The sequence below is a fragment of the Nelumbo nucifera genome, chromosome 7, assembly GCF_055504915.1.
Source record: "Nelumbo nucifera cultivar China Antique chromosome 7, China Antique-T2T, whole genome shotgun sequence".
Lineage (NCBI taxonomy): Eukaryota > Viridiplantae > Streptophyta > Magnoliopsida > Proteales > Nelumbonaceae > Nelumbo > Nelumbo nucifera.
In genome coordinates this window covers 30,869,188-30,890,578 of record NC_142655.1, presented here as the reverse complement: position 1 = coordinate 30,890,578, position 21,391 = coordinate 30,869,188, and the positions used below count along the sequence as shown (strand labels likewise).

General features: G+C 37.6%; 1 protein-coding gene across 3 annotated transcripts in view; it reads left to right on the top strand.

Moving 5' to 3' along the window:
• Positions 1-21,391, top strand: part of LOC104598235 (vacuolar sorting protein 39-like) — a 102,905-nt gene that overhangs the window by 11,260 nt on the left and 70,254 nt on the right. For all 3 annotated transcript variants that reach the window (XM_088891692.1, XM_010260179.2, XM_010260178.2), the window contains exons 2-4: positions 1,002-1,213; positions 19,133-19,264; positions 19,359-19,502. In XM_088891692.1, coding sequence (XP_088747818.1) covers positions 1,002-1,213; positions 19,133-19,264; positions 19,359-19,502 — 488 coding nt within the window. The remainder of the gene's footprint in view (positions 1-1,001; positions 1,214-19,132; positions 19,265-19,358; positions 19,503-21,391) is intronic.

The window sequence follows — 21,391 nt, the reverse complement described above, 5'->3', positions numbered from 1 at the left end:
CTATATGGGGTTGGCTATATGAATCTTGTTTGTCCATTCTGTTCTATTTAAAGCCATATCCACTGTTGAATTATGGGTGCTTAAATCATTTCTCATTCTATTTCTATAAGTACCAACATGAAATTTTATTGAAATTGGCATATTCCTTAATAAAAGCTACTAGTGCTATGTGGAATACAATAGATAGTATTCTAATATAAATTGGTGACAATAATTTTGATATGTGGAGTAGCAGTGTTATTGGCCACCTAATGGTCATGATTATCACTTTGAGCTAGCTCAAAACTCTTGATGATTTGGAACAAGATAATAATTTAAAAGGGTCTATTCATGCATCTTTTATCATAACATGAAATAACATTCTATGTTTTTGCATATTCACAATGTTTCCACTATGTCTATAATTTTTATAATATTTTCATGTGGCATTTCCTACATTTCTGACATATTTCATGTATTTGGTTGATTGACATTTCTACTGACACCAACAATTTAAACCTTGTCTATGGTGGCCCCATCCTGGGTTATATTAAAATGTTTAAAACCATGTAAAAAATAGAACTACCCCTGTGCTCCATTCTCTTTAGATTTACAATTTACAATAACCTGGACCAACTAGTAAGAGCTACACCAACAAACAATTTGGGTCCTTAATTTGAAATCCACCAGGAAACATGGGTAAGTCAACTTTCTTTCCCTCTTGTTTTAAATGCATGCATAAGAAAACTTTAGTTGATACTTCTTTTGCATAAGAAATTGTCAATTTTCATGGACCAATTAGTAACATTTATTTGGTTGGCTAGGCCTGAAACCCTTGCACTACCTGGATCCATCAAGGCCCAAATCTGATGCATGTATTTGGGGTTTGCATGGACCGAACCTGTTGAAACCTTGGGAGGGTTGTTGGAACTTGATTTGGTTTTGAGTAATTGGATTTAGGTTGATCATGCTTGGTATTTTATGTGCCCCTAACAAATTGACCTTGGTTGCCTGTTTGTTAGCGGCAAGGGACTTTGTGGAGTTGCATGAGTTTGGAGTTCCTGATTCAGTGAAGTCAATTTCTTGGTGTGGTGAGAATATATGCTTGGGGATTAGAAGGGCATATATGATACTGAACACCACGAATGGGATGGTGTCTGAGGTATTCCCTTCAGGGCGGATTCAAGCACCTTTGGTTGTCCTTCTTCCTTCAGGGGAGCTTGTTTTGGGAAAGGTTAGATGTCCATATATCTTTTAATGTAGACTTCCCTTTTCACTATTGTTACCTGTTTGACATTTGGAAACTATTAGTTCTGTGTGCAGGCTTCTAATAAAATTTTTAGTTACTAGAAAGAAAGAGAATTACTGCCAATTCCTTGCTAAAGAATACCGAATAGATAATAGACATGGTGAGCATTCAGTTTCTTAACCAAACGGTTGTGGGTGACATGGTGAGATTAAATAGACTCTGGATCTCCTGCCCACGAGAACTCTGCCCATGTTTACGCACAACAAATTACTCCTGTGAATTGGGAACATCTTCCCCTGCATAATATTATGTAGGAGGATAAGATATTCTCCATGTGTGACTGCGATGTTATGTGGGTAGACATGAATAGCGTTTATGTGGACAGGAGATCCGGACTCGATTAAATAGCCCTATATTTAACTTTATATTTTAAAAATTAAAAAAAAACACAAAATTCTGAAAAGGGTTGAGAAGCAATATCACCTCTGACGTGGAAACTGCATTTTAGAACATATAGATATCTGCTATTCTTCAAATTAGAGAGTCTCACCCAGATCTGCATCTAGATGATGAGTTATTATGGTTGCCAACGAAGCATGACTGCTTCACCTGCTCTTCATCAGCCTACAGGACCTTGATCTCTGACCAGACTTCTTCCAGCCAACTATATGCTACTACTAATATTGGTTGGGACCTGTAATGGAGATTGAACATTCCTTCGCCTCGAGCGTATATAGTTTGCTTGGAGATACTTGGTAGGAGCATTGTCTGTTCTTGACTCCCTCAATAAATGATTGCCTTGTCTTGATGCTTGTTGTCTATTATGCCTTTCCGCAAATGAAGCAGTGGTTCATCTCTTCTTTCATTGTTTAACCACCCAACCCGTGTGATTTGCATTTGTGTAGATAGAACAACAAATTACATGCATCTCTTTTTAAGTGTACAAAAATAAGCACAAGAGATACTAAGTTGAAAATAATAAAACAAGTTGGATTTTTAGGGACTTAGACCTAAACCCATAGAACTCCTTATGGAATAGTTTCACTATAGTAATAATGGCATCAAGCTGATCTCACACACCGATACACAACGATAGAGGGATTGAAAGGTGCCAAAATGGATCGATTCCTCAAAACCCAAGCTCTCAATACTAGAAAACCCTAACTGGGGCTGAACTACAACTCAAATAAGAGAGAAAGAACAAAAAAAAAGACCATTACAAAAATAACCCCCTTCTCTTTTATAAGATTCAATGGCTTATTGGAGAAGCCAATTACAATATTTATAGATGAGCCCTTAGAATGTTTCCCTTTCACAAGCAACTCCTTAGGTTGTGTTTGGTTATAGTGCAATTTCATTTGCGTTAGTACAAATGCATGGGAGTGCAAATGAAAAGAATGCAAATTGTGGTTTGATTTTGGTTTGGATTTTACTTTCTTCTGCTTCATGTCTTATTTTACTTCATTTATATTGCAATGAAACAAAATAAGGTAAAATTTGAAACACAAAATAAATCAAAATTTGCACCCAAATGATGCATTACCATAATTTTACATTAGTACAAATAACTTTGCATTGCAACCAAATGCAACCTTAAGAACAAAGCTAACTTCAAACAAACCCCCAAAAAATAACTTTTTGTTACAAAAGACCTAAGAGACCAAAACCTAACAGATGTGCATCCAATTGCCTCTAACTAGAATCTAAATTATAAAATGACAAAAATACCCCTGAACCCAAATTATCAACAAAGATACCTAAAAACAACATTTTGGGATCCTATTACAAAAAACTACAAAATAGAACACATTCACATTTTTTTCCTTTTTTTTCTTTTTATTTCTTTCATTTTGGGCTTTTTTTGGTTTCATCATTCCCACCAGATTAAAGAGATCGGCCCTGTGTGAGCAACAATTTTAGCAACATTGCACATGTCTCCATCTAGTTCCATAAACTCCTCTTCACTAATACAAGAGTTCTGAATTGTTGGTTTTCCTTTCCACTTGACCAAGAACCTAAAATAGGCCCCACTTCGAGTGTCGGTGAGTCAAACATTTTCTACACCTTCTACTTGTTCAAACTCACTAGAATTACTAGCCCTTTGTGCTTGTCCTTGCTCGACCTTTGCTGCTGGTTCTAGATCTCCATAGTAATCAAAGAGGTTTACTACATTAAAAATGGGTGAAATGGACAAATCATCTACTAGCTCAATTTCATATGCATTGCCCCTAAACTGTCTTAGCACTTGACACGTGAAGGGATGAGAGATCCATCATATGGATGGCCGAACCTTGCAGGAAGCTTGGGCGAAATTTCAAAAATTTCTCTCTCTCCCACGTGGGAATCACATTCCCTATTTTAGAAAACTGCACTTTCAAGGATCAATCTTGAACCTAAACCAGACCAGATCTGAAACCAAAAATGGAGTGGAGGGTTATACTTGATACGAAGTAACAATAACCTCCAATGAAGGTGTTCATGCCCAAGGATAGATCCAAAGACTGCTTCCACTGAAGATGATACGGTGCAGGATGAAGCAGAATCAGCAGGATGGCTCTTCAGCAAGAACCTGATTCTTCAGCAATAATCTGATGGAGGGCTAATGAGCACGACTTCTGATTACTTTTTTTGCCAAAAGGTAATATCAAGAACACTTCTTGATCGCTCCCATAGGTGGAGATCAAACTGGTATGGCGGCAGGAGCAGGAGAGAGCAAGAGCAGAAGACAGAAGCAATCAAACTGATGCTGTCCTCTCTCTTAAATCAATAGACTGATGGATGAACTAGAGGCTCGCCCTGCTCCTATATTTATAGCCTTAAATCAGAAGCAGTCAGTTGGTCTACTACATTTTTCGTTGATGCTACCTTCTAAATTAGGGCGTCCTCTCTTCCAACTATCTCCCGCAGTACATGGTATTTCCTCTCGATGTGCTTTGACTTCGAGTGGGCTCGTGGCTCCTTAGCCTGAGTAATGGCTCCAGTGTTGTCACACAACAATGGAATGGGTGATGTACTGGATGGAACTACTCCCAATTCGTGAATGAACTTCTTCATCCATACGGCTTCTTTGGCAGCTTCACTTGTGACAATGTATTCGGCTTCGGTTGTGGAATCCGCCGTGGACCCCTGTTTGCTGCTTTTCTAGCAAACAACACACGATCCTATTGTGAAAACATAACCAGGTGTAGACTTTCTATCATCTGGATCTGACTGAAAGTCGGCATCAGTATACCCCTGGATCTGTAGTGAACTACCATCGAATACTAGACAAAATTCTTTTGTTCTTCGAAGGTATTTTAGTATGTTTTTCACAACAGTCCAATGCTTCTGCCCTGGGTTTGACTGAAATCTGCTTACCACACTCACTGCTTGAGAGATGTCAGGACGAGTGCACAACATGGCATACATGATGCTCCCTATGGCTGAGGCATAGGGAACGTCCTTCATTCCCTCAATCTCTTTGGGAGTCTTGGGAGACATACCTTGTAGAGAGTGACTCTATGCTTGAAAGGAACATTTCATTTCTTGGAGTTCTCCATGCTGTATCTCTTGACTATTTTATCAATGTAAGCTGATTGTGATAATCCTATTATCCTCTTCGATCTATCTCTATAGAGCCGAAGACCCAGTATATAGGAGGCTTCTCCAAGATCTTTCATGGAGAATTGCTGTGAAAGCCACACTTTCACCATAGTCAACATTCCTACATCATTCCCAATGAGTAGAATGTCATCTACATACAGAACTAGGAATGCAACCTTATCCCCACTGGATTTCCTGTAAACACATGGCTCATCTGGATTTTGCTCAAAGTCAAATTGTTTGACGGTAGAGTCAAACTGGATGTTTCAACTCCTAGAAGCTTGCTTAAGTCCATATATGGATCGGTTAAGTTTACATACCATGTGTTCCTGACCCGCAGCTATGAAACCTTGCGATTGCTGCATATAGATATCTTCACTAAGATCTCCATTCAGGAACGCAGTTTTGACATCCATTTGCCAAATCTCATAATCATGGTACGCTGCTACAACTAGCAGGATCCTAATGGATTTAAGCATGGCCACTGGCGAAAAGGTTTCCTCATAATCGATTCCTTCTTTCTAAGTGTACCCTTTTGCCACAAGACGAGCTTTGTAGGTCTCAACCTTACCATCGGGGCCCTTCTTCTTCTTATATATCCATTTGCAACCAATTGCTTTTACCCCAGGGGGCGGATCTACTAGAGTCCAGACTTCATTGGTCTCCATTGAGTCCATCTCAGCTCTCATGGCATCTACCAACTTCAAGGAATCTATGTCCAACATAGCTTCCGTATAAGTCACAAGATCCTCCTCACTGGTCGTGGCTTCCACCAAGTAACTTTCTTGGTCATAGCTGAAATGAACTAGAGGCCTGAAAATCCGGGTAGATCTTCTAGGTTGCTCATTAACTGGAGCTTGTGGGACATCTCCCACTACCCCTGAGCTCTCCTTATCAAGAACAACTTCTTGACGATGATTGTTTAGGATGTAATCATCTTCTAAGAAATGGGCATTTCGACTACAGAATACTTTCTGTTCTCCTGGGTCATAGAATAAGTAACCCATAGAGCCTTTGGGGTAGCCTATGAATAGGCAACGACTGGTCTTGGATTCCAATTTGTCCGCACTCGTTCTTTTAACATGTGCCAGACAACCCTAAATCTTCAAGTGTCTCACACTTGGTTTCTTACTGATCCAAAGCTCATATGGAGTCTTCGAAACTGATTTGGTTGGAACCCGGTTCAACACGTATATCGCAGTCTCTAATGTGTAATCCCAAAAGGATGTGGGTAACTTTGAGTGTACGAGAAGTGATCGGACCATATCCAATAAAGTCTGGTTCCTCCTCTCTGACACACCGTTTAGCTGTGGTGTAGCAGGAGGAGCTAGATGTGATACTATCCCATTGACCTTTAAGTAGTCTTTGAATTCGTTAGAGAGATACTCACCACCTCGATTTGATCGAAGGGTCTTAATTTCTCTCCTTAACTATTTATCGACCTATTGTCTGAATTCTTTGAACTTTTCAAAAGATTCACTTATGTCTCATTAGGTACACGTAACCATACCGTGAGTAATCATCGGTAAATGTTATGAAATAAACGTGCTGGTTACATGCTCTAACACTCATGGGACCACATACATTAGTATGGATAAGGTCATGTATGCCTGTACATCTATCAGGCTTACCATTAAATGGCCATTTCGTCATCTTGCCATAAAGGCAAGGTTCACAGGTTGGAAGATCTTCTACAGTTAGAAAATCGAAAGGACCATCCTTTACCAATCTTGTGATACGATCTATGCTGATGTGGCCAAGTCGGTAATGCCACAGGCACGTGGGATTAACTGTATCACGGGTTCTTTTCTTGGGGATGTCATCCGACGTAGTTTCGGTTATGTTAGTTTCCAGAGAGGGATGGAGAGCATAGAGACCATTTTCAAGTTTTCCGTATGCGGGGAATTTGTTATTTCTTTTGATAGTAATCGTATTACTAATGAGAACAGAATATCCATCTGCACATAGTTTTGAAACAGAAATCAAATTTATTCTCAAATTAGGTACATAAAGACAATCTTTCAGTACAATAATTCATTCTCTGAAAATTAACTCTACAGTTCCTATGGCTATAGCTGCAACACTTGCAGAAGTCCCCAAGTGAAGAGTCACCTCTCCGTCACTCAGTCTTCTGCTTATCCTGAACCCCTACAGTGAGTTACATGCATGAGTCGAAGCCCCAGAGTCAATACACCAGGAAGAAGAAGTTACCAACAGATTGGTTTCTATGACAAAGGATTCGAAATTACCTTGTTTCTTGGACTCCAGGTACTGAGGATAGTTCCTCTTTCAATGGAGTCAATACACCGGAGTCAATACATCTGATGCTTTGTCCTTCCTATGCCTTTTGGACTTAGTAGCTTTCTCTTGAGGTTTTTTCTTTGCCTTCCTCTTCTTCTTGCCCGATTTACCAGTTTCAACAAGCATGGCAATGGGCTCATCCTTATTGATCAGTTCCTCGGCCCTTTGTAACATATTGCTGAGTTCCTGGATGCTAACATTTAGCTTATTCATGTTATAGTTCTTGATGAACTGATTGAAGGAAGGAGGCAAAGAATTTAGGATGGTGTCAACCTTAGTGACATGATCAAGCCCGGATCCAAGAGCCTCAAGTTCATTGATGTATCCCATCATCTTAAGACAATGGTCATGAACTTGTTGGTTCTTGGACATTTGCACGGTCATGAACTGTTTCAAGACTTTTTGACGAGTCGAACGATTATGCTCTTCATACATCATCCTCAGACTGTCCAGATATCCTTGGACACTTCGATCTGATTGAACTGTCGCTGCATCGGATTGTCTAAGGATGCAATGATGTAGCAGCGGACAAGGGAATTTTTCTCTTCCCATTCTTGATAATCCCTCCTACGGGTCTCAGAATCCCTATCACCCGAACGATCCGGAGTAGGGTTTTTAGCTACTTTGTCCAATTTTTCGAACGATCCGGAGTAGGGTTAAAGCCCATAATTATCCATAATATTATTGATTAATATTATCTAGGTATATGGGCTGAATTGCAATGAGCAATTCGGCCCATATAGCTTTTATGCTGAAATTGGGCTAAAGCAATTTTAACACATTAAAACTGGGTTTTACTGGTATGAGCTGAATTGCATCTTGCAATTAACCATCAACTCCTGGACCCATATTTGAAAAATTAGGGTTGAGAACAGCCCCCATCGAACCACATATTTGGTCCAACCAGTTTGGTCCAGTCTGGTTCGAATGGGTCTAGGGTTTGATTTTTAATTCAAGATTTAATTCAAGAACATGATCTGAAATTAAATTACTGAAACAAGACATTCAAGAATCAATAGGAAGGTTGTTCGTAGGACTGCTACCTTACAAAACAAAAGTTAGATCGCAACATGCAGTTTCCAAAACTACAAATCGCAAATGGCCGAACCCTAATCTGTGAAAATCTCTTCCTTGTGTTTTCTGTTTCAATTTCGAATGAAACAAAATAGAAAACCTAATTTCTATTAATATTACATTAAAAAAGAATTCCTATACATTCTGTCTAAGAAATAAAAAAAATATTTACAGACCAAGAATGTAAAAGAACAACAAAAACGCAGATTTCTTGTGCCATTAAAGATTTCGATCTCCACCGTACGAACAACCCAAAAATCAAGAAAAATATGTAGAACAATTCTAAATATAATTCAGATTTATAAATATTTAATTTCAGATTAATTGCCCAAAATTTGGGAACCGATTCCCAAAAAAACGCTAATCTGCGCAAATCGGGTAGAACACCTTCTGCCCATTTGCGTAGTTCCAGATCTGGTTAATTTTGGTTCAAGATTTGAACCTGGCTCTGATACCACTAAAGGGATGAGAGATCCATCATATGGATGGCCGAACCCTGTAGGAAGGTTGGGCGAAATTTCAAAAATTTCTCTCTCCCACGTGGGAATCACATTCCCTATTTTAGAAAACTGCATTTTCAAGGATCAATCTTGAACCTAAACCAGACCAGATCTGAAACCAAAAAGGGAGTGAAGGGTTATACTTGATACGAAGTAACAATAACCTCCAATGAAGGTGTTCACACCCAAGGATAGATCCAAAGACTGCTTCCACTGAAGATGACACGGTGCAGGATGAAGCAGAATCAGTAGGATGGCTCTTCAGCAAGAATCTGATGGAGGGCTAGTGAGTACGACTTCTGATTACCTTTTCTACCAAAAGGTAATATCAAGAACACTTCTTGATTGCTCCCACAGGTGGAGATCAAACTGGTATGGTGGCAGGAGCAGGAGAGAGCATGAACAAAAGACAGAAGCAGTCAAAGCATATGCTATCCTCTCTTAAATCAATAGACTGATGGATGAACTGGAGGTTCGCCCTGCTTCTCTATTTATAGCCTTAAAGAGAGGTTCTCCTAATCCCATTAGGAGTTTCCAAATCTTGTACTTGGATGTTGACTCTCTTTAAGAGATAAGGATAATCCCTTATCTTATCTGCAGATAAAGATCAACCCTCCTAATCTAATTAGGAGTTTACTGATCCAAATCTCTATTTGGATCTAGACTCTCTGAGTGGATAGGGACAATCCCTTGTCCTATCTACTGATCTAAATCCCAGAACCACCCCTCTTTAATTTATCTAATTAAGCCAGTTCGAATTAGGATTTTGGCCCATTAAGTCCACATGCTCACTTACCCTCCAAACTACTACCCAGTTGGATATCCTTGTATTGCGTGGGACCCAAACATTGATCTACACATCAGCCACATGGGTTCAGTCCAGCCTTTGTTACAAGGCCTGGCCAAATTCACTGTAGGAGACACTGAACCCCTGAGTCCATCACCGTGGGCTCTTAATGGGCCCAACATTTACACTAAATGGTCATTGGGTCAAGCCACCTTATAAAAACCCAAGGACTATGGGCAGATGCAAGATTAGCCCATCAGGTATTATCCTCAAGGGTCTTATACTTAACCTCTCAGCCCATAATGATCAAACACTGCCTGACAAGAGAGGACCTCTCCCTCAACTGCAAAGTACAGTCCTACACTCTCTACTCACATGGATCCCGGGAATTAAAACCTTTTGCAAACATTTTGAAACCATAATATATATATGTATATATATATATATATATGTATATCTCTATATAAATATATTTTGCAATAACAAATTTCAACGGTTGAAATCGACTATTGGGAGTTTTGGTTTCCATCAGAGAGAGTGTATCCCCGATCATTCACTTTGTCCGACAAAGGGGCTGATCCTGTCACTATGATCACCCACTCAAATGAATTCTCAGACTGTCCCAACATACCTAAGTTTTGACCCCCTTCTAAGGATCTCATTGATTGGCATATCAAAGACAACCCAATCCGACACCTAGTGCAGTATCATAATTGAGTCTAGGGGTTAGGTGTAATATTCTAGTTTTGCTTATCTATCTCCAAGGTCTAGGGCAATACTGGAATTCTGGTCCAGTTCACGGTTTCAAGAAAACCCACATTGCATGTACCTCAGGTCTCAACTTGGCAGCTGAGACAAGCCACCCCAACCAACTTGGCGGCACATCGGTGTCAGCCTTGACAGGATAAATCTCCCCAGATCTATCTAATGGCTGTGAAGATTCTAAACTAACACGAGTCTCATATGTGCCCAGTTTAAGGGTATTACATAGAAACACACCAGAATAACATTAATCAAATATATACTTTATTCATTTACATTAAATGTCATAATGTACATAATTCTGATTGGAGTTAAGGGCATACCTGTCTAACAACACGACCCAATCATTTTATGATTTAACTTTTGGTAAGTTCCAACAGGAAACCTCTTAAGCTGCAAATAAACCATGACTAGATCACCCTCATAAAACTCTTTCATCTAACAATGCTTATCCTTAGCTTCTTTATATCTTTGGTTGCTTTCTTTTTGTTTCTGTCATACATTTTCTTGAATATCTAGAATGGCTTAGCTAAAGCCTCGAAATTATCACTCACTCGCTGCAATTTTGTTGTAGAAACTAGATCAACAACACCTTTAGGCAATTGACCATACATAGCATCAAAAGGAGTCTTCCTTGTGGATCTATTAATTGAGTCAGTAAAGGCAAACTTAGCTTGTGATAGGATAAAATCTCATTGCATCAAGTAATCTCTAACTAAACTTCTTAACAAGTTCCCCAAGCTTTGGCAAACCACTTCATTTTGTCCATCTGTTTGTGGCTGAAATGTAGGATAGTATCCATACACTTCCATAAAGTTCTCAGAACATGGCTAGGGAATCTTGTGTCATGATCTGATGTGATAGATCTTGGCAAACCATACAACTGAACAACTTCTTTAAAAGACAAGTTAGCTACATGAGAAACATCAAAAGTCTTTTGGAAACCAATAAAGTGGGCCATTTAGGGAAACAATCAACCACAACAAAAATAGAATCATTACCCTAACTGTTCTTGGCAACCCTAACACAAAATCCATAGTAATATTAGTACATGGTGCTTTTGGTATGGATAAGAGAAGGTACAAACCTGTATTTTGATGTTTCCCTTTAGATGTTTGGTAGTTGTAACACCTATCAACATAGTAAAACACATCCTTTTGTAGTCTTGGCTAAAAATATCCTTTGGAGACCATTTCAAGTGTCTTCTTGTGACCAAAATGTCCCTTGCAATTTTAATCAGCAATGAGTAACACTCTCAAAGATCTTAATGGAATCATAACCTATTGTCCATGAATAAGTAACCATCATTCCACACAAATTTGGCTTGAATATTCTTTTCACTTATTGCTTAGCTTTTATAAATAGGGTCAAAATAAGGGTCATCTTTGTATTGGTCTTTGATGGAGCTGAATCCCACAACATTAGTAGACATTGTGGTCACCAAGTGAATTCTCCTACTAAATGCATTCGGTACCCAATTTTTCTGTCCAGCCTTATGCTTCAAAACAAACTTATATTCTTGTAGAAAATCAATGCATTTAGCTTGTCTTCCCTTTATCTTCTACTGAGAGTTAAGGTGCTTCAATGCTTCATAGTCTAAATACAACACAAACTTCCGTTGGATAAGGTAATGCCTCCAAAACCTCAAGGACTGTAAAATGGCGTAAAACTTAACATCATAAGTGGAATACCTCCTTCTAGCATCATTGAGTTTCTCACTAAAGTGAGATATTGGATGGCATGCTTGGCTAATGATAGCTCCAATCCCAACATGGGATGCATCACATTCAACTTTAAAAAGCTTGTTAAAATCAGGTAAAGCTAGTACCAGAGCCTTAGTAATTTTCATCTTTAGCTCTTGGAAGCTTTTATTAGCTATGAGAGTCCAAGTAAACTCACCTCCTTTTAGGCATTTAGTAATGGGTGCTACAATAATGCTAAAATTCTTTAAAAACTGACGATAAAATGTTGCTAGCCTATGGAAACTACGAATTTTAGTTAAAGTCATTGGTGTTGGCCACTCTTGAATAGCTTGAACATTTTCTTGATCCATTTAAATCTCCTTGGTTGAAATAATATACCCCCCAAAAAACCAATTAATCTATCATAAAATTACACTTTTTCAAATTTATATATAGTTGATTTTGTCTCCAGACTTGTAAGACTGTACTCAAATTTTCTAAGTGGTTCTTACGATCTTTGTTGTGGATGAGTATTGCCATTAAAATAAACTACCACAAACTTCCCCATAAACGGTCTTAAGACTTGTCTCATGAACCTCATAAAGATGCTAGGAGCGTTAGACAACCCAAATGGCATAACCAACCATTAAAGACCTTCCTTAGTCTTGAATGCAGTCTTCCATTCATCACCCTCTTGGATATGAATTTGAAGACACCTATTCTTCAAATTTATCTTTTAAAAGACCTGTGAGATAGCCAATGTGTCTAATATGTCATTAAGGCGAAGTATAAAAAACTTGTAATTAATTATAATCTTGTTAATAACACGACTGTCAATACACATACACTAACTACCATCATTCTTTGGTGTGAGTAAAGATGGTACAACATATGGGCTTAGGATAGCTCTAATCCTAACTACCATCCTTCTTACTAAAGTAAGATATTGGATGGCATGCTTGGCTAAGGATAGCTCCAATCCCAACATGGGATGCATCGCATTCAACTTTAAAGAGCTTGTTAAAATCAGGTAAAGATAGTACCAGATCCTTAGTCATCCTCATCTTTAGCTCTTGGAAGCTTTTATTAGCTATGAGAGTCCAAGTAAACTCACCTCCTTTTAGGCATTTAGTAATGGGTGCTACAGTAGTGCTAAAATTCTTTAAAAACCGACGATAAAATGTTGCTAGCCCATGGAAACTATGAATTTTAGTTAAAGTCATTGGTGTTGGCCACTCTTGAATATCTTGAACATTTTCTTGATCCACTTAAATCTCCTTGATTGAAATAATATACCACCCAAAAAACCAATTAATCTATCATAAAATTACACTTTTTCAAATTTATATATAGTTGATTTTGTCTCCAGACTTGTAAGACTGTACTCAAATTTTCCAAGTGGTTGTTACGATCTTTGTTGTGGATGAGTATTGCCATTAAAATAAACTACCACAAACTTCCCCATAAACGGTCGTAAGACTTGTCTCATGAACCTCATAAAGATGCTAGGAGCGTTAGACAACCCAAATGGCATAACCAACCATTAAAGACCTTCCTTAGTCTTGAGTGCAGTCTTCCATTCATCACCATCTTGGATATGAATTTGAAGACACATATTCTTTAAATCTATCTTTGAAAAGACCTATGAGATAGCCAATGTGTCTAATATGTCATTAAGGTGAGGTATGAAAAACTTGTAATTAACTGCAATCTTGTTAATAGCACGACTGTCAATACACATACACTAACTACCATCCTTCTTTGGTGTGAATAAAGATGGTACAACATATGGGCTTAAGCTCCCACGGATCATCCCCTTCTTCAACGACTTTTGTTACTTGTCTTTGGAGCTCCTCAAGCTCCTTAGGATTCATTCTATAGTGGGGTAAATTAGGTAATGTTGCTCTTGACATTAAATCTATATGATATACATCTTTTAGGGGAGGAAGGCCATTGGATAATTCCTTAGGTATCACATTAGCATACTTATGAAGTAGCTTCTTCACCATCTTGGGAACAAGTGTGTTTTTGCTAGATTCTTTTGTAACCAACACAAATGACATCCAAATCCGCACATTTTTGAACCAATATATTTGAAATGAAAAGAGTAGTAGTTGGCTTAACTTCCTTTTTTGAAAATGAATCAAGTTGCATTGGTTTAATAGTTATCTTCTTATTGTCTTTCACAAAGCTATATGTGTTCATGTCTCCAAAATAAATTGTTTTATGGTCATATTGCCTTGGGTGTCCCAAAAGAATATGGCATACATCAATTAGGATAACATTACACTATATTGATTCTTCAAATGTATTACCAATAGATAAATTATCTAAGCATTTATAAGAAACTCTCACCTCATTTCCTTTGTTGAATCACAAAATGTGATATGATTGGGGGTGTTGAATAGTCTTGAACTGTAACTTATCCACCACCTCTTGGGAAACAAGATTCTCACTACTCCCACTATTAATAATCAAGTTACACAACTTCCCACTAGCTTACAACGTGTTTTAAAGATATTATTTCTCAACAAGTCCCCTAGTAGTTGTTCTTGAGGTGCAACCATGGAGTGCCATATCACTAGAGCTTTGCCCTCAATGTCTCCATCCAAATTTTCTTCCTTTAAAGCATTAACTTTAGTGGTTTCAACAACTTGTCCATCCTCAACATGGCCTATATCATCTTGTTGTTCATTAATGACTTCATCAATTAGATGCATTTTTTCTTCAATCTTTCTCTTACGAAATTCATTAGAATGGTGTCTTAACTCCATACACTTGAAACATCTAACAATAGGCTACCCTTGATTGCTCTTTATTGCACTTGAGGTCCTTTGGATTGTATGTTGTGTTTGGTTCACCAGACAACCCTTACCAGCCCCAACACTTCGATCTATTGATGATGTACCTTGGATGACACTTAGTTTCTGCCCTAAGTTATGACTTAATTGAACTTCAACATTTAGAGTTAGTTGATAGGCATCCTTTACCTTATACAATGTAGGCTGAGTTGATCTTGTATTGGCAACCTCAAACCATTGATATATACTAACTTTTTTTTTTGTTCAATTTTTGTCATATTACTCTGATCTATTAAACTCTATTTCTTTACTTCTTTACACTCTTTTCCCGTTGCCTTAAAATTTACACCTTTGTAAAGAGTTTGCTTATAATTTAGTGGTAAGAATTGTGATTTCTGCTTTTCTTTCATTCTTTCCCAAGAACTAACTTTTCTTTTTCTCATCCTTTCTTTGTCCCTTTGATAACTTTTCCACCAATCCAAGGTTGTCCCACACATCTTTGCTTTTACAAGCTTCACTTTTATTTCTTCACTCGTTTTCTTCCAACCAAAATAATTTTCAATGCTGTCTAACCAATCTAGAAACTCTTTAGGTTCCAACTCACCATTAAACTCGTTAATATGAAGTTGAACCCCATTATTGGTTGCTGATCACCTGCTTGCTGACCACTTGCTGCACAATCTCCTCAGTGCTCTTAACTTTGTTGCTGAAGACTCTTATGTTCTTTTCCGACCAAATTACCCACATCACTACCGTAGGAATAATTCTCCAAATTAAATTTCCTTTTTTCTTCAAACCTTGAGGATTCCAACAAAGTTGCAAATCTTTAATTGAACTTGGCATGATCCAATCAAGACCAGCCGCACCTATAAAGTGGTACCAAACTCTTAAAGAGATAGGATAATGTAAACATAGATGGTCTGTGGACTCAGGTAATAAGCCACACAAACCACACATTAGAGAAGGGAGCTGAATACCTTTTTTGTCCAGGTTGAGTCTTGAGAGACATTTGTTAAGCACCATAGTCCATACAAGGATGATAGCCTTCGAGGGAGCACAAGACTTCCATATTTGCTGGTAGGGGAACTCAGTAACCCCCGTACTACTAAGCTTCAAAGTTAGGGATTTGATTGAGAAACATCCATCCATACTCCAGGACCAGCTCCATTCATCTTCACCAGCAATGTCTATCGTTTGCTCCTATAAAATCTACAGTAGATGCATCACTCCTATTTCTCAATCAAATAACTTTCTTCTGAACTGAGGATTCTAGGTCAAGACTCTGCCACTGATATTTCTTGGTTAACTACACATTGGAACAGAAGAGGAAACACCTTAGCTAAAGGTCTGTCCAAACACCAGGGATCTTTCCAAAATTTCAGCCTGTTCCCATTTCCCACCTTAAACCTCACACCTTCATACATCACAGGAAGATATTTAAGAATCCCTTTCCAAATTGGACAAGCCCAAGTTGGGGTATGGGTCTTGAGACTTCCAATTTCCCCAATCCACACCAAATTTTGTGGCAACTAGGGACCTCCACCAAGAAGATTTTTCTATAGCAAACCTCCAACACCATTTACTCAATAAAGCCGAATTTACCACATTTAATCTTCTAAGGCCTAAACCACCCTCTACCTTAGGAAGACAAACTTGGTCCTAATTCATAAGGTGCATCTTCTTCCCACCCTCTCCAGAGAAAATCTCTCTACATCTTCTCAAGTTTCTTTGCAATTTTAGATGGCAAAGGAAACATGGACATGAAGTAAATAGGGAGGTTGGCAAGGGTACTCTTGGTAAGGGTCACTCTCCCTCCTATAGACAGATATTTTGCCTTTCAGGAGGCTAATTTTTTTCCCAACTCTCTCAATTACTGGATCCCATAAAGCAGAAGAATAACATTTGGCACCTAGTGGGAGGCCAAGGTACTTAATTGGAAGATAATCCACATGGCAGGTCATCAACCTAGCAAAAGAATACAGGTCAGGAACGGGGCCCATTGGGATTATCTTATTTTTATGGAAATTAACTTTAAGGCCTGGGACTACTTCAAACCAGCAAAGTATACCAAGTAATATATCCACTTGATCAGAAGAGGCATCAAGAAAATAGAGAGTATAATCAGCAAATTACAATAGATTGACTTTTTCTGCTTCGGAAGCAATTGCAAAACCATTCCACAAACCATTGGTTGCTGCCTTAAGGGAGAATTGGGTCAGGAGCTCTGATATACAAATAAAGAGTAGAGGAGAGAGGGTCCCCCTGTCTAAGACCCCTCGGACTATCAAAAAACCCCATAGACTAGCCATTGATCAACACTGAGAATTTGGGAAAAGAAACACATACTTTTATCCAATTTCTCCATTTTTGTCCAAAGTTCATTTGCTCAAGCACCTAATCCAGACACCTCCACCATTGTTGGTTGTTATTCTTTTCATGATGATCACCTTCAGGTTACCCAATGTCTTCTTCACTTGATTCATCACTAATAATGTCAGTGGGATGTTCATCAACTCTAGGAGTCTATCTTCTTCTTCCTACCCCCAAATCACTTTCTTCATCACCATTCCTAGTAGTATTTTGAGCTACAAGTTGAGCAATATGCTCAATATTTTCTTGCAACCCTCTTATAGCCTCTTGAAAAATGTCTACAGTGACATGTTGTGGCCTTCTACCACCCCTTGTAGCAATAATAATATAGAAAAACAGAATAAGGAGATGAACTATGAAGCAATCCCAAGGAAAGAACTTGCTCTGATATCACTTGATGTGGATAGAAAAACAAATTACATGCAACTCTTTAAGTGTACAACAATAACCACAAGAGATACCAAGATGAAAACAACAAATAAGTTAGATTTTTAGGGTCTTCAGACCTGAACCCAAAGTAGAACTTCTCTTGGAACACTTTCACTACAGTAACAATGGCATCAAGTTGGCCACCTGCATGGACATGCTGTGATAGAGGTATTGGAAGGTGCCAAAATAGGTTGACTCCTCAAAACCCATGCTCCCAATACTTGAAAACCTTAGTTGGGGCTAAGAGCAACAACTCAAACAAGAGAGAAAGAACAAAAAAACTGCAGTAGAAATATCCCCTTCTCTTTTATAAGACTTAATGGCTTGTTGGAAAAGCCAATTAAAATATTTACAAATGAGCTCCTATAATGTTTGCCTTTCATAAGCAACTCCTTAAGAATAAAGCTAACTTCAAACAAACCTCCAAAACATAACATTTTGTTACAAAAAGACCCAAGAGACCAAAACCCAATAGATGTGCACCAAACTGCCTCTGACTAAAATACGAATTATAAAATGATGAAAATACCCCTAGATCCAAACCGTCAACAAAGCTACCCAAAAACAACAATTTGGGATCCTATTACAAAAACATGCAAAACAAAACACATTCACTTTTTTCTTTTTTTTTTCCTTCTTTTTTTTCTTTTCCTTACTTTCTTTTTTTCTATCTTTTTTTTGCCTCATCATTCTTACCAGTTTAAAAAGAGCTCGACTCTATGCAAGTAGAAATTTTAGCAACCTTGCACATGTTCTTATGATGACCAGTGCTCATCTTACTACAATTACTGGTATTAATCAAAACAAGCACTCTATTCTCATCACATAGGTTGCTTGCACTATAGCTCATTCTAACCCTCGTCAGGTTTCCTTAAGCTGAACATTGATGCTAATTTCACAAAAGACAAAGGGGGTGTTGGTGTAGTTGTTTAGAACCATCACAATTGTTTACTCTTTACTTGAGATATTCCTACTTCAGCTACATTGCCTCTTGAAGCAGAGGTAAAAGCTTTCCTTGAAGCATTTCACTTTGCCAGAGATCTATCTCATAGTTATTTAATTTTCAAGGGTAATTCACAAACATTTGTCAATGTCCTATTAGGGGCTATTGAGAACCCTTATTGGAGTTTACACTATATTGTGTCCGAGTGTAGGAATATCTTGAATGCCCTTGAGCATTGTTCAGTTATCTACTATCCCAGATCATGCAATTTGGCTGCTTATTGCATAGCTAGAAAACTTGGTTCTCTCATGTACAATAGATTTACTTGGACAGTTGTACCTACTGTTATCTCTCATATTATTGAGACTGAACAATGTAATTAGTTGATGTTGTTGAATGAATTGCCTCATGCTTCAAAATAAAAAAAATGATATCTGTTGGTCAAATACAAGAAATATAAAGTAAAAAATAGGAAATTTAGCAACTGAATGCAGTTCTTTCTCTCCATGTTCATATCATTTGTTGGGACATGGGAAGTTATGTACACACACAAATACATATTCAAATTTTCATAATAAAGGCACGACATTTTTGAGTTTCTTATGTGTAAACTCTTGCATCTCCTTTTGGTTGATAATTGCTAATCCCATAATATGCTTATTTCCTTAATTAGGATAATATTGGAGTTTTTGTTGACCAAAATGGAAAGCTTCTTCAAGAAGGCAAGATATGTTGGTCTGAAGCCCCTACATCCATGGTCATCCACATACCGTATGCAATTGCTCAGTTACCAAGACATATTGAGGTGACTAATATTCCAAATTTTATTTTCCTCACATAAATTTGACCCAAAGATCATATAATTCAATAAATTTATCTCTTACACTTCAATGATTTAGATACGATCTGTTGGAGCTCCACATCCATTGGTACAAATAATTTCTCTCCATGATGTTCGTTTTCTTATTCGAAGCAACAATGGTATTTTAGTTGTATTGGATAGTTCCATATATGGGCTTCTACCTGTTCCTCTTGGTGCGCAGGTATATCTTGATCTTGTCACATTATGGAATTTTTCCTGTGTATCTCTCTTTGATTTAATGTCCATGAGTTACCACCTTTATTAGTCATATGATAAACAAAGTGGTGATTGTCACTCTATCTATCATACATGAGATTTATATATGACATTATATATGCAAAATGTTTAAGTTTGTTACAACATGAGAATAAAGAGAAAAGAGAAGAAAAAGAAGGGAATAAGGTAGAAAAGGATGTTTTGTACATTAGAGAACAAAAAGGAAAGAAAGTGAGAAAAGAGGTTTAAAGGGTGAAGATACCAACTAGTGTCTTCTCCTTGTTGACCTGAACTGTTATTCTTTTCTTTAGAATATGAAAAATTACAATAATACAATGCCATATTGCATCCAATCTAATCTTTCATGAAAGGACCAAATATATAGAAGTTAATTGTTATTTTGTATGAGAAAATGTGATGAATGGTGATGTTGCTACTATTTATGTAAAATTATGTTTCAGCCATATCAACACACAAGTGGTGTGAGCTATTACTTTGTACTCAACCTCAGCAGTACTCCTAGAAATTACACTTCTTACTTTTGTAAGTAATGAGATTGCCACACAAAAAAGTGCAATACCCTATAGTAGACCTCCAGTCGATTATGGTACTTTCCCAATCTACATTGTAATATCCCTATAAGGTTAGTTATCCTCTTTCATGTATAGTAATCCTCAGCTGGGAGCAGTTAGATATCTCAACACTCTTACAACACCTTCCTAGGGAATGATTGTGGGATTTTGCATGAACTGACTCAGAATCCTTACACTAAAGTAGATATCAAGACGGGTGATTATGAGGTAAATGAATTTTCCAACTAATATTTTGTACCTTTTAGGATCACTAAATGGCTCCCCTTGACTATTAGCCATTTTCACATTAGGATCAATTACAATGATTAAAGAGAAAAAGAAGAAGAGAAGAGGGTAAAAAGAGAGATTTTGTCTGAATAATAGGATAAGCTACTCTTCATGTCTATAAACATAGCATTTTCATCGGATGAAGAAATTACAACAATACTCTTAACTAGGTGCCCTAATACAAAATGCATATACAAAGACAAAAATACCCTTACTATCTCAACACTCCCTCTCAAGTCAAGTATAGATATTTATCCTGCCCAACTTACCCAAATTGTTGCCAGGTTTTGGCTTGGGAACACATTTTGTAAGTTAATCTGCCGGTTGATCTTCAAACTTCATAAAAGGTAAACAAATCTCTTTGCTTACAACTTTTTTTCTAATGAAAGTTCCTATCAACCTCCATATTCTTTGTATGATCATGTTGAACAGAATTATGAGTTATGTTTATGGCATTTGGTTGTCATAATATAATATCATAGGCGTATCAATCTATACTTGTATCATTGTCAACAAGTTATTTAATCATAGTAGTTCAAGAACTTCATGGGCCATAGCTCTGTACTCTACCTCTGTTCTAGATCGGGCCACAATAAATTACTTTTTACTTCTCCATGATACAACATTACCACCCACCAAGGTGAAATAACTAGAAATAGAGCACATATAATCAATAGAACTTGCCCAATCAACATCAGTGTAGGCCTCAACCTTATGATGCCCATCATTGGAATACAACATTCCTTTCCTTAGACATCCTTTCAAATAGGCAAGTATTCTTTTCACTGCTTGCATATGAGAAGATCCAAGCTTATTCATATATTGGTTGACCACACTCGCATCATATGATATGTTAGGCCTAGTTAAACATAGGTAGAGAAGGCGACCAATAAGTCTTTGATACACACCTTTGTCAGTTAGAAGACTCCCATTATCAACTCCCAACTTATGATTGGGATTAATTAGAATTTCATTTGATTTACAATCTAAATTT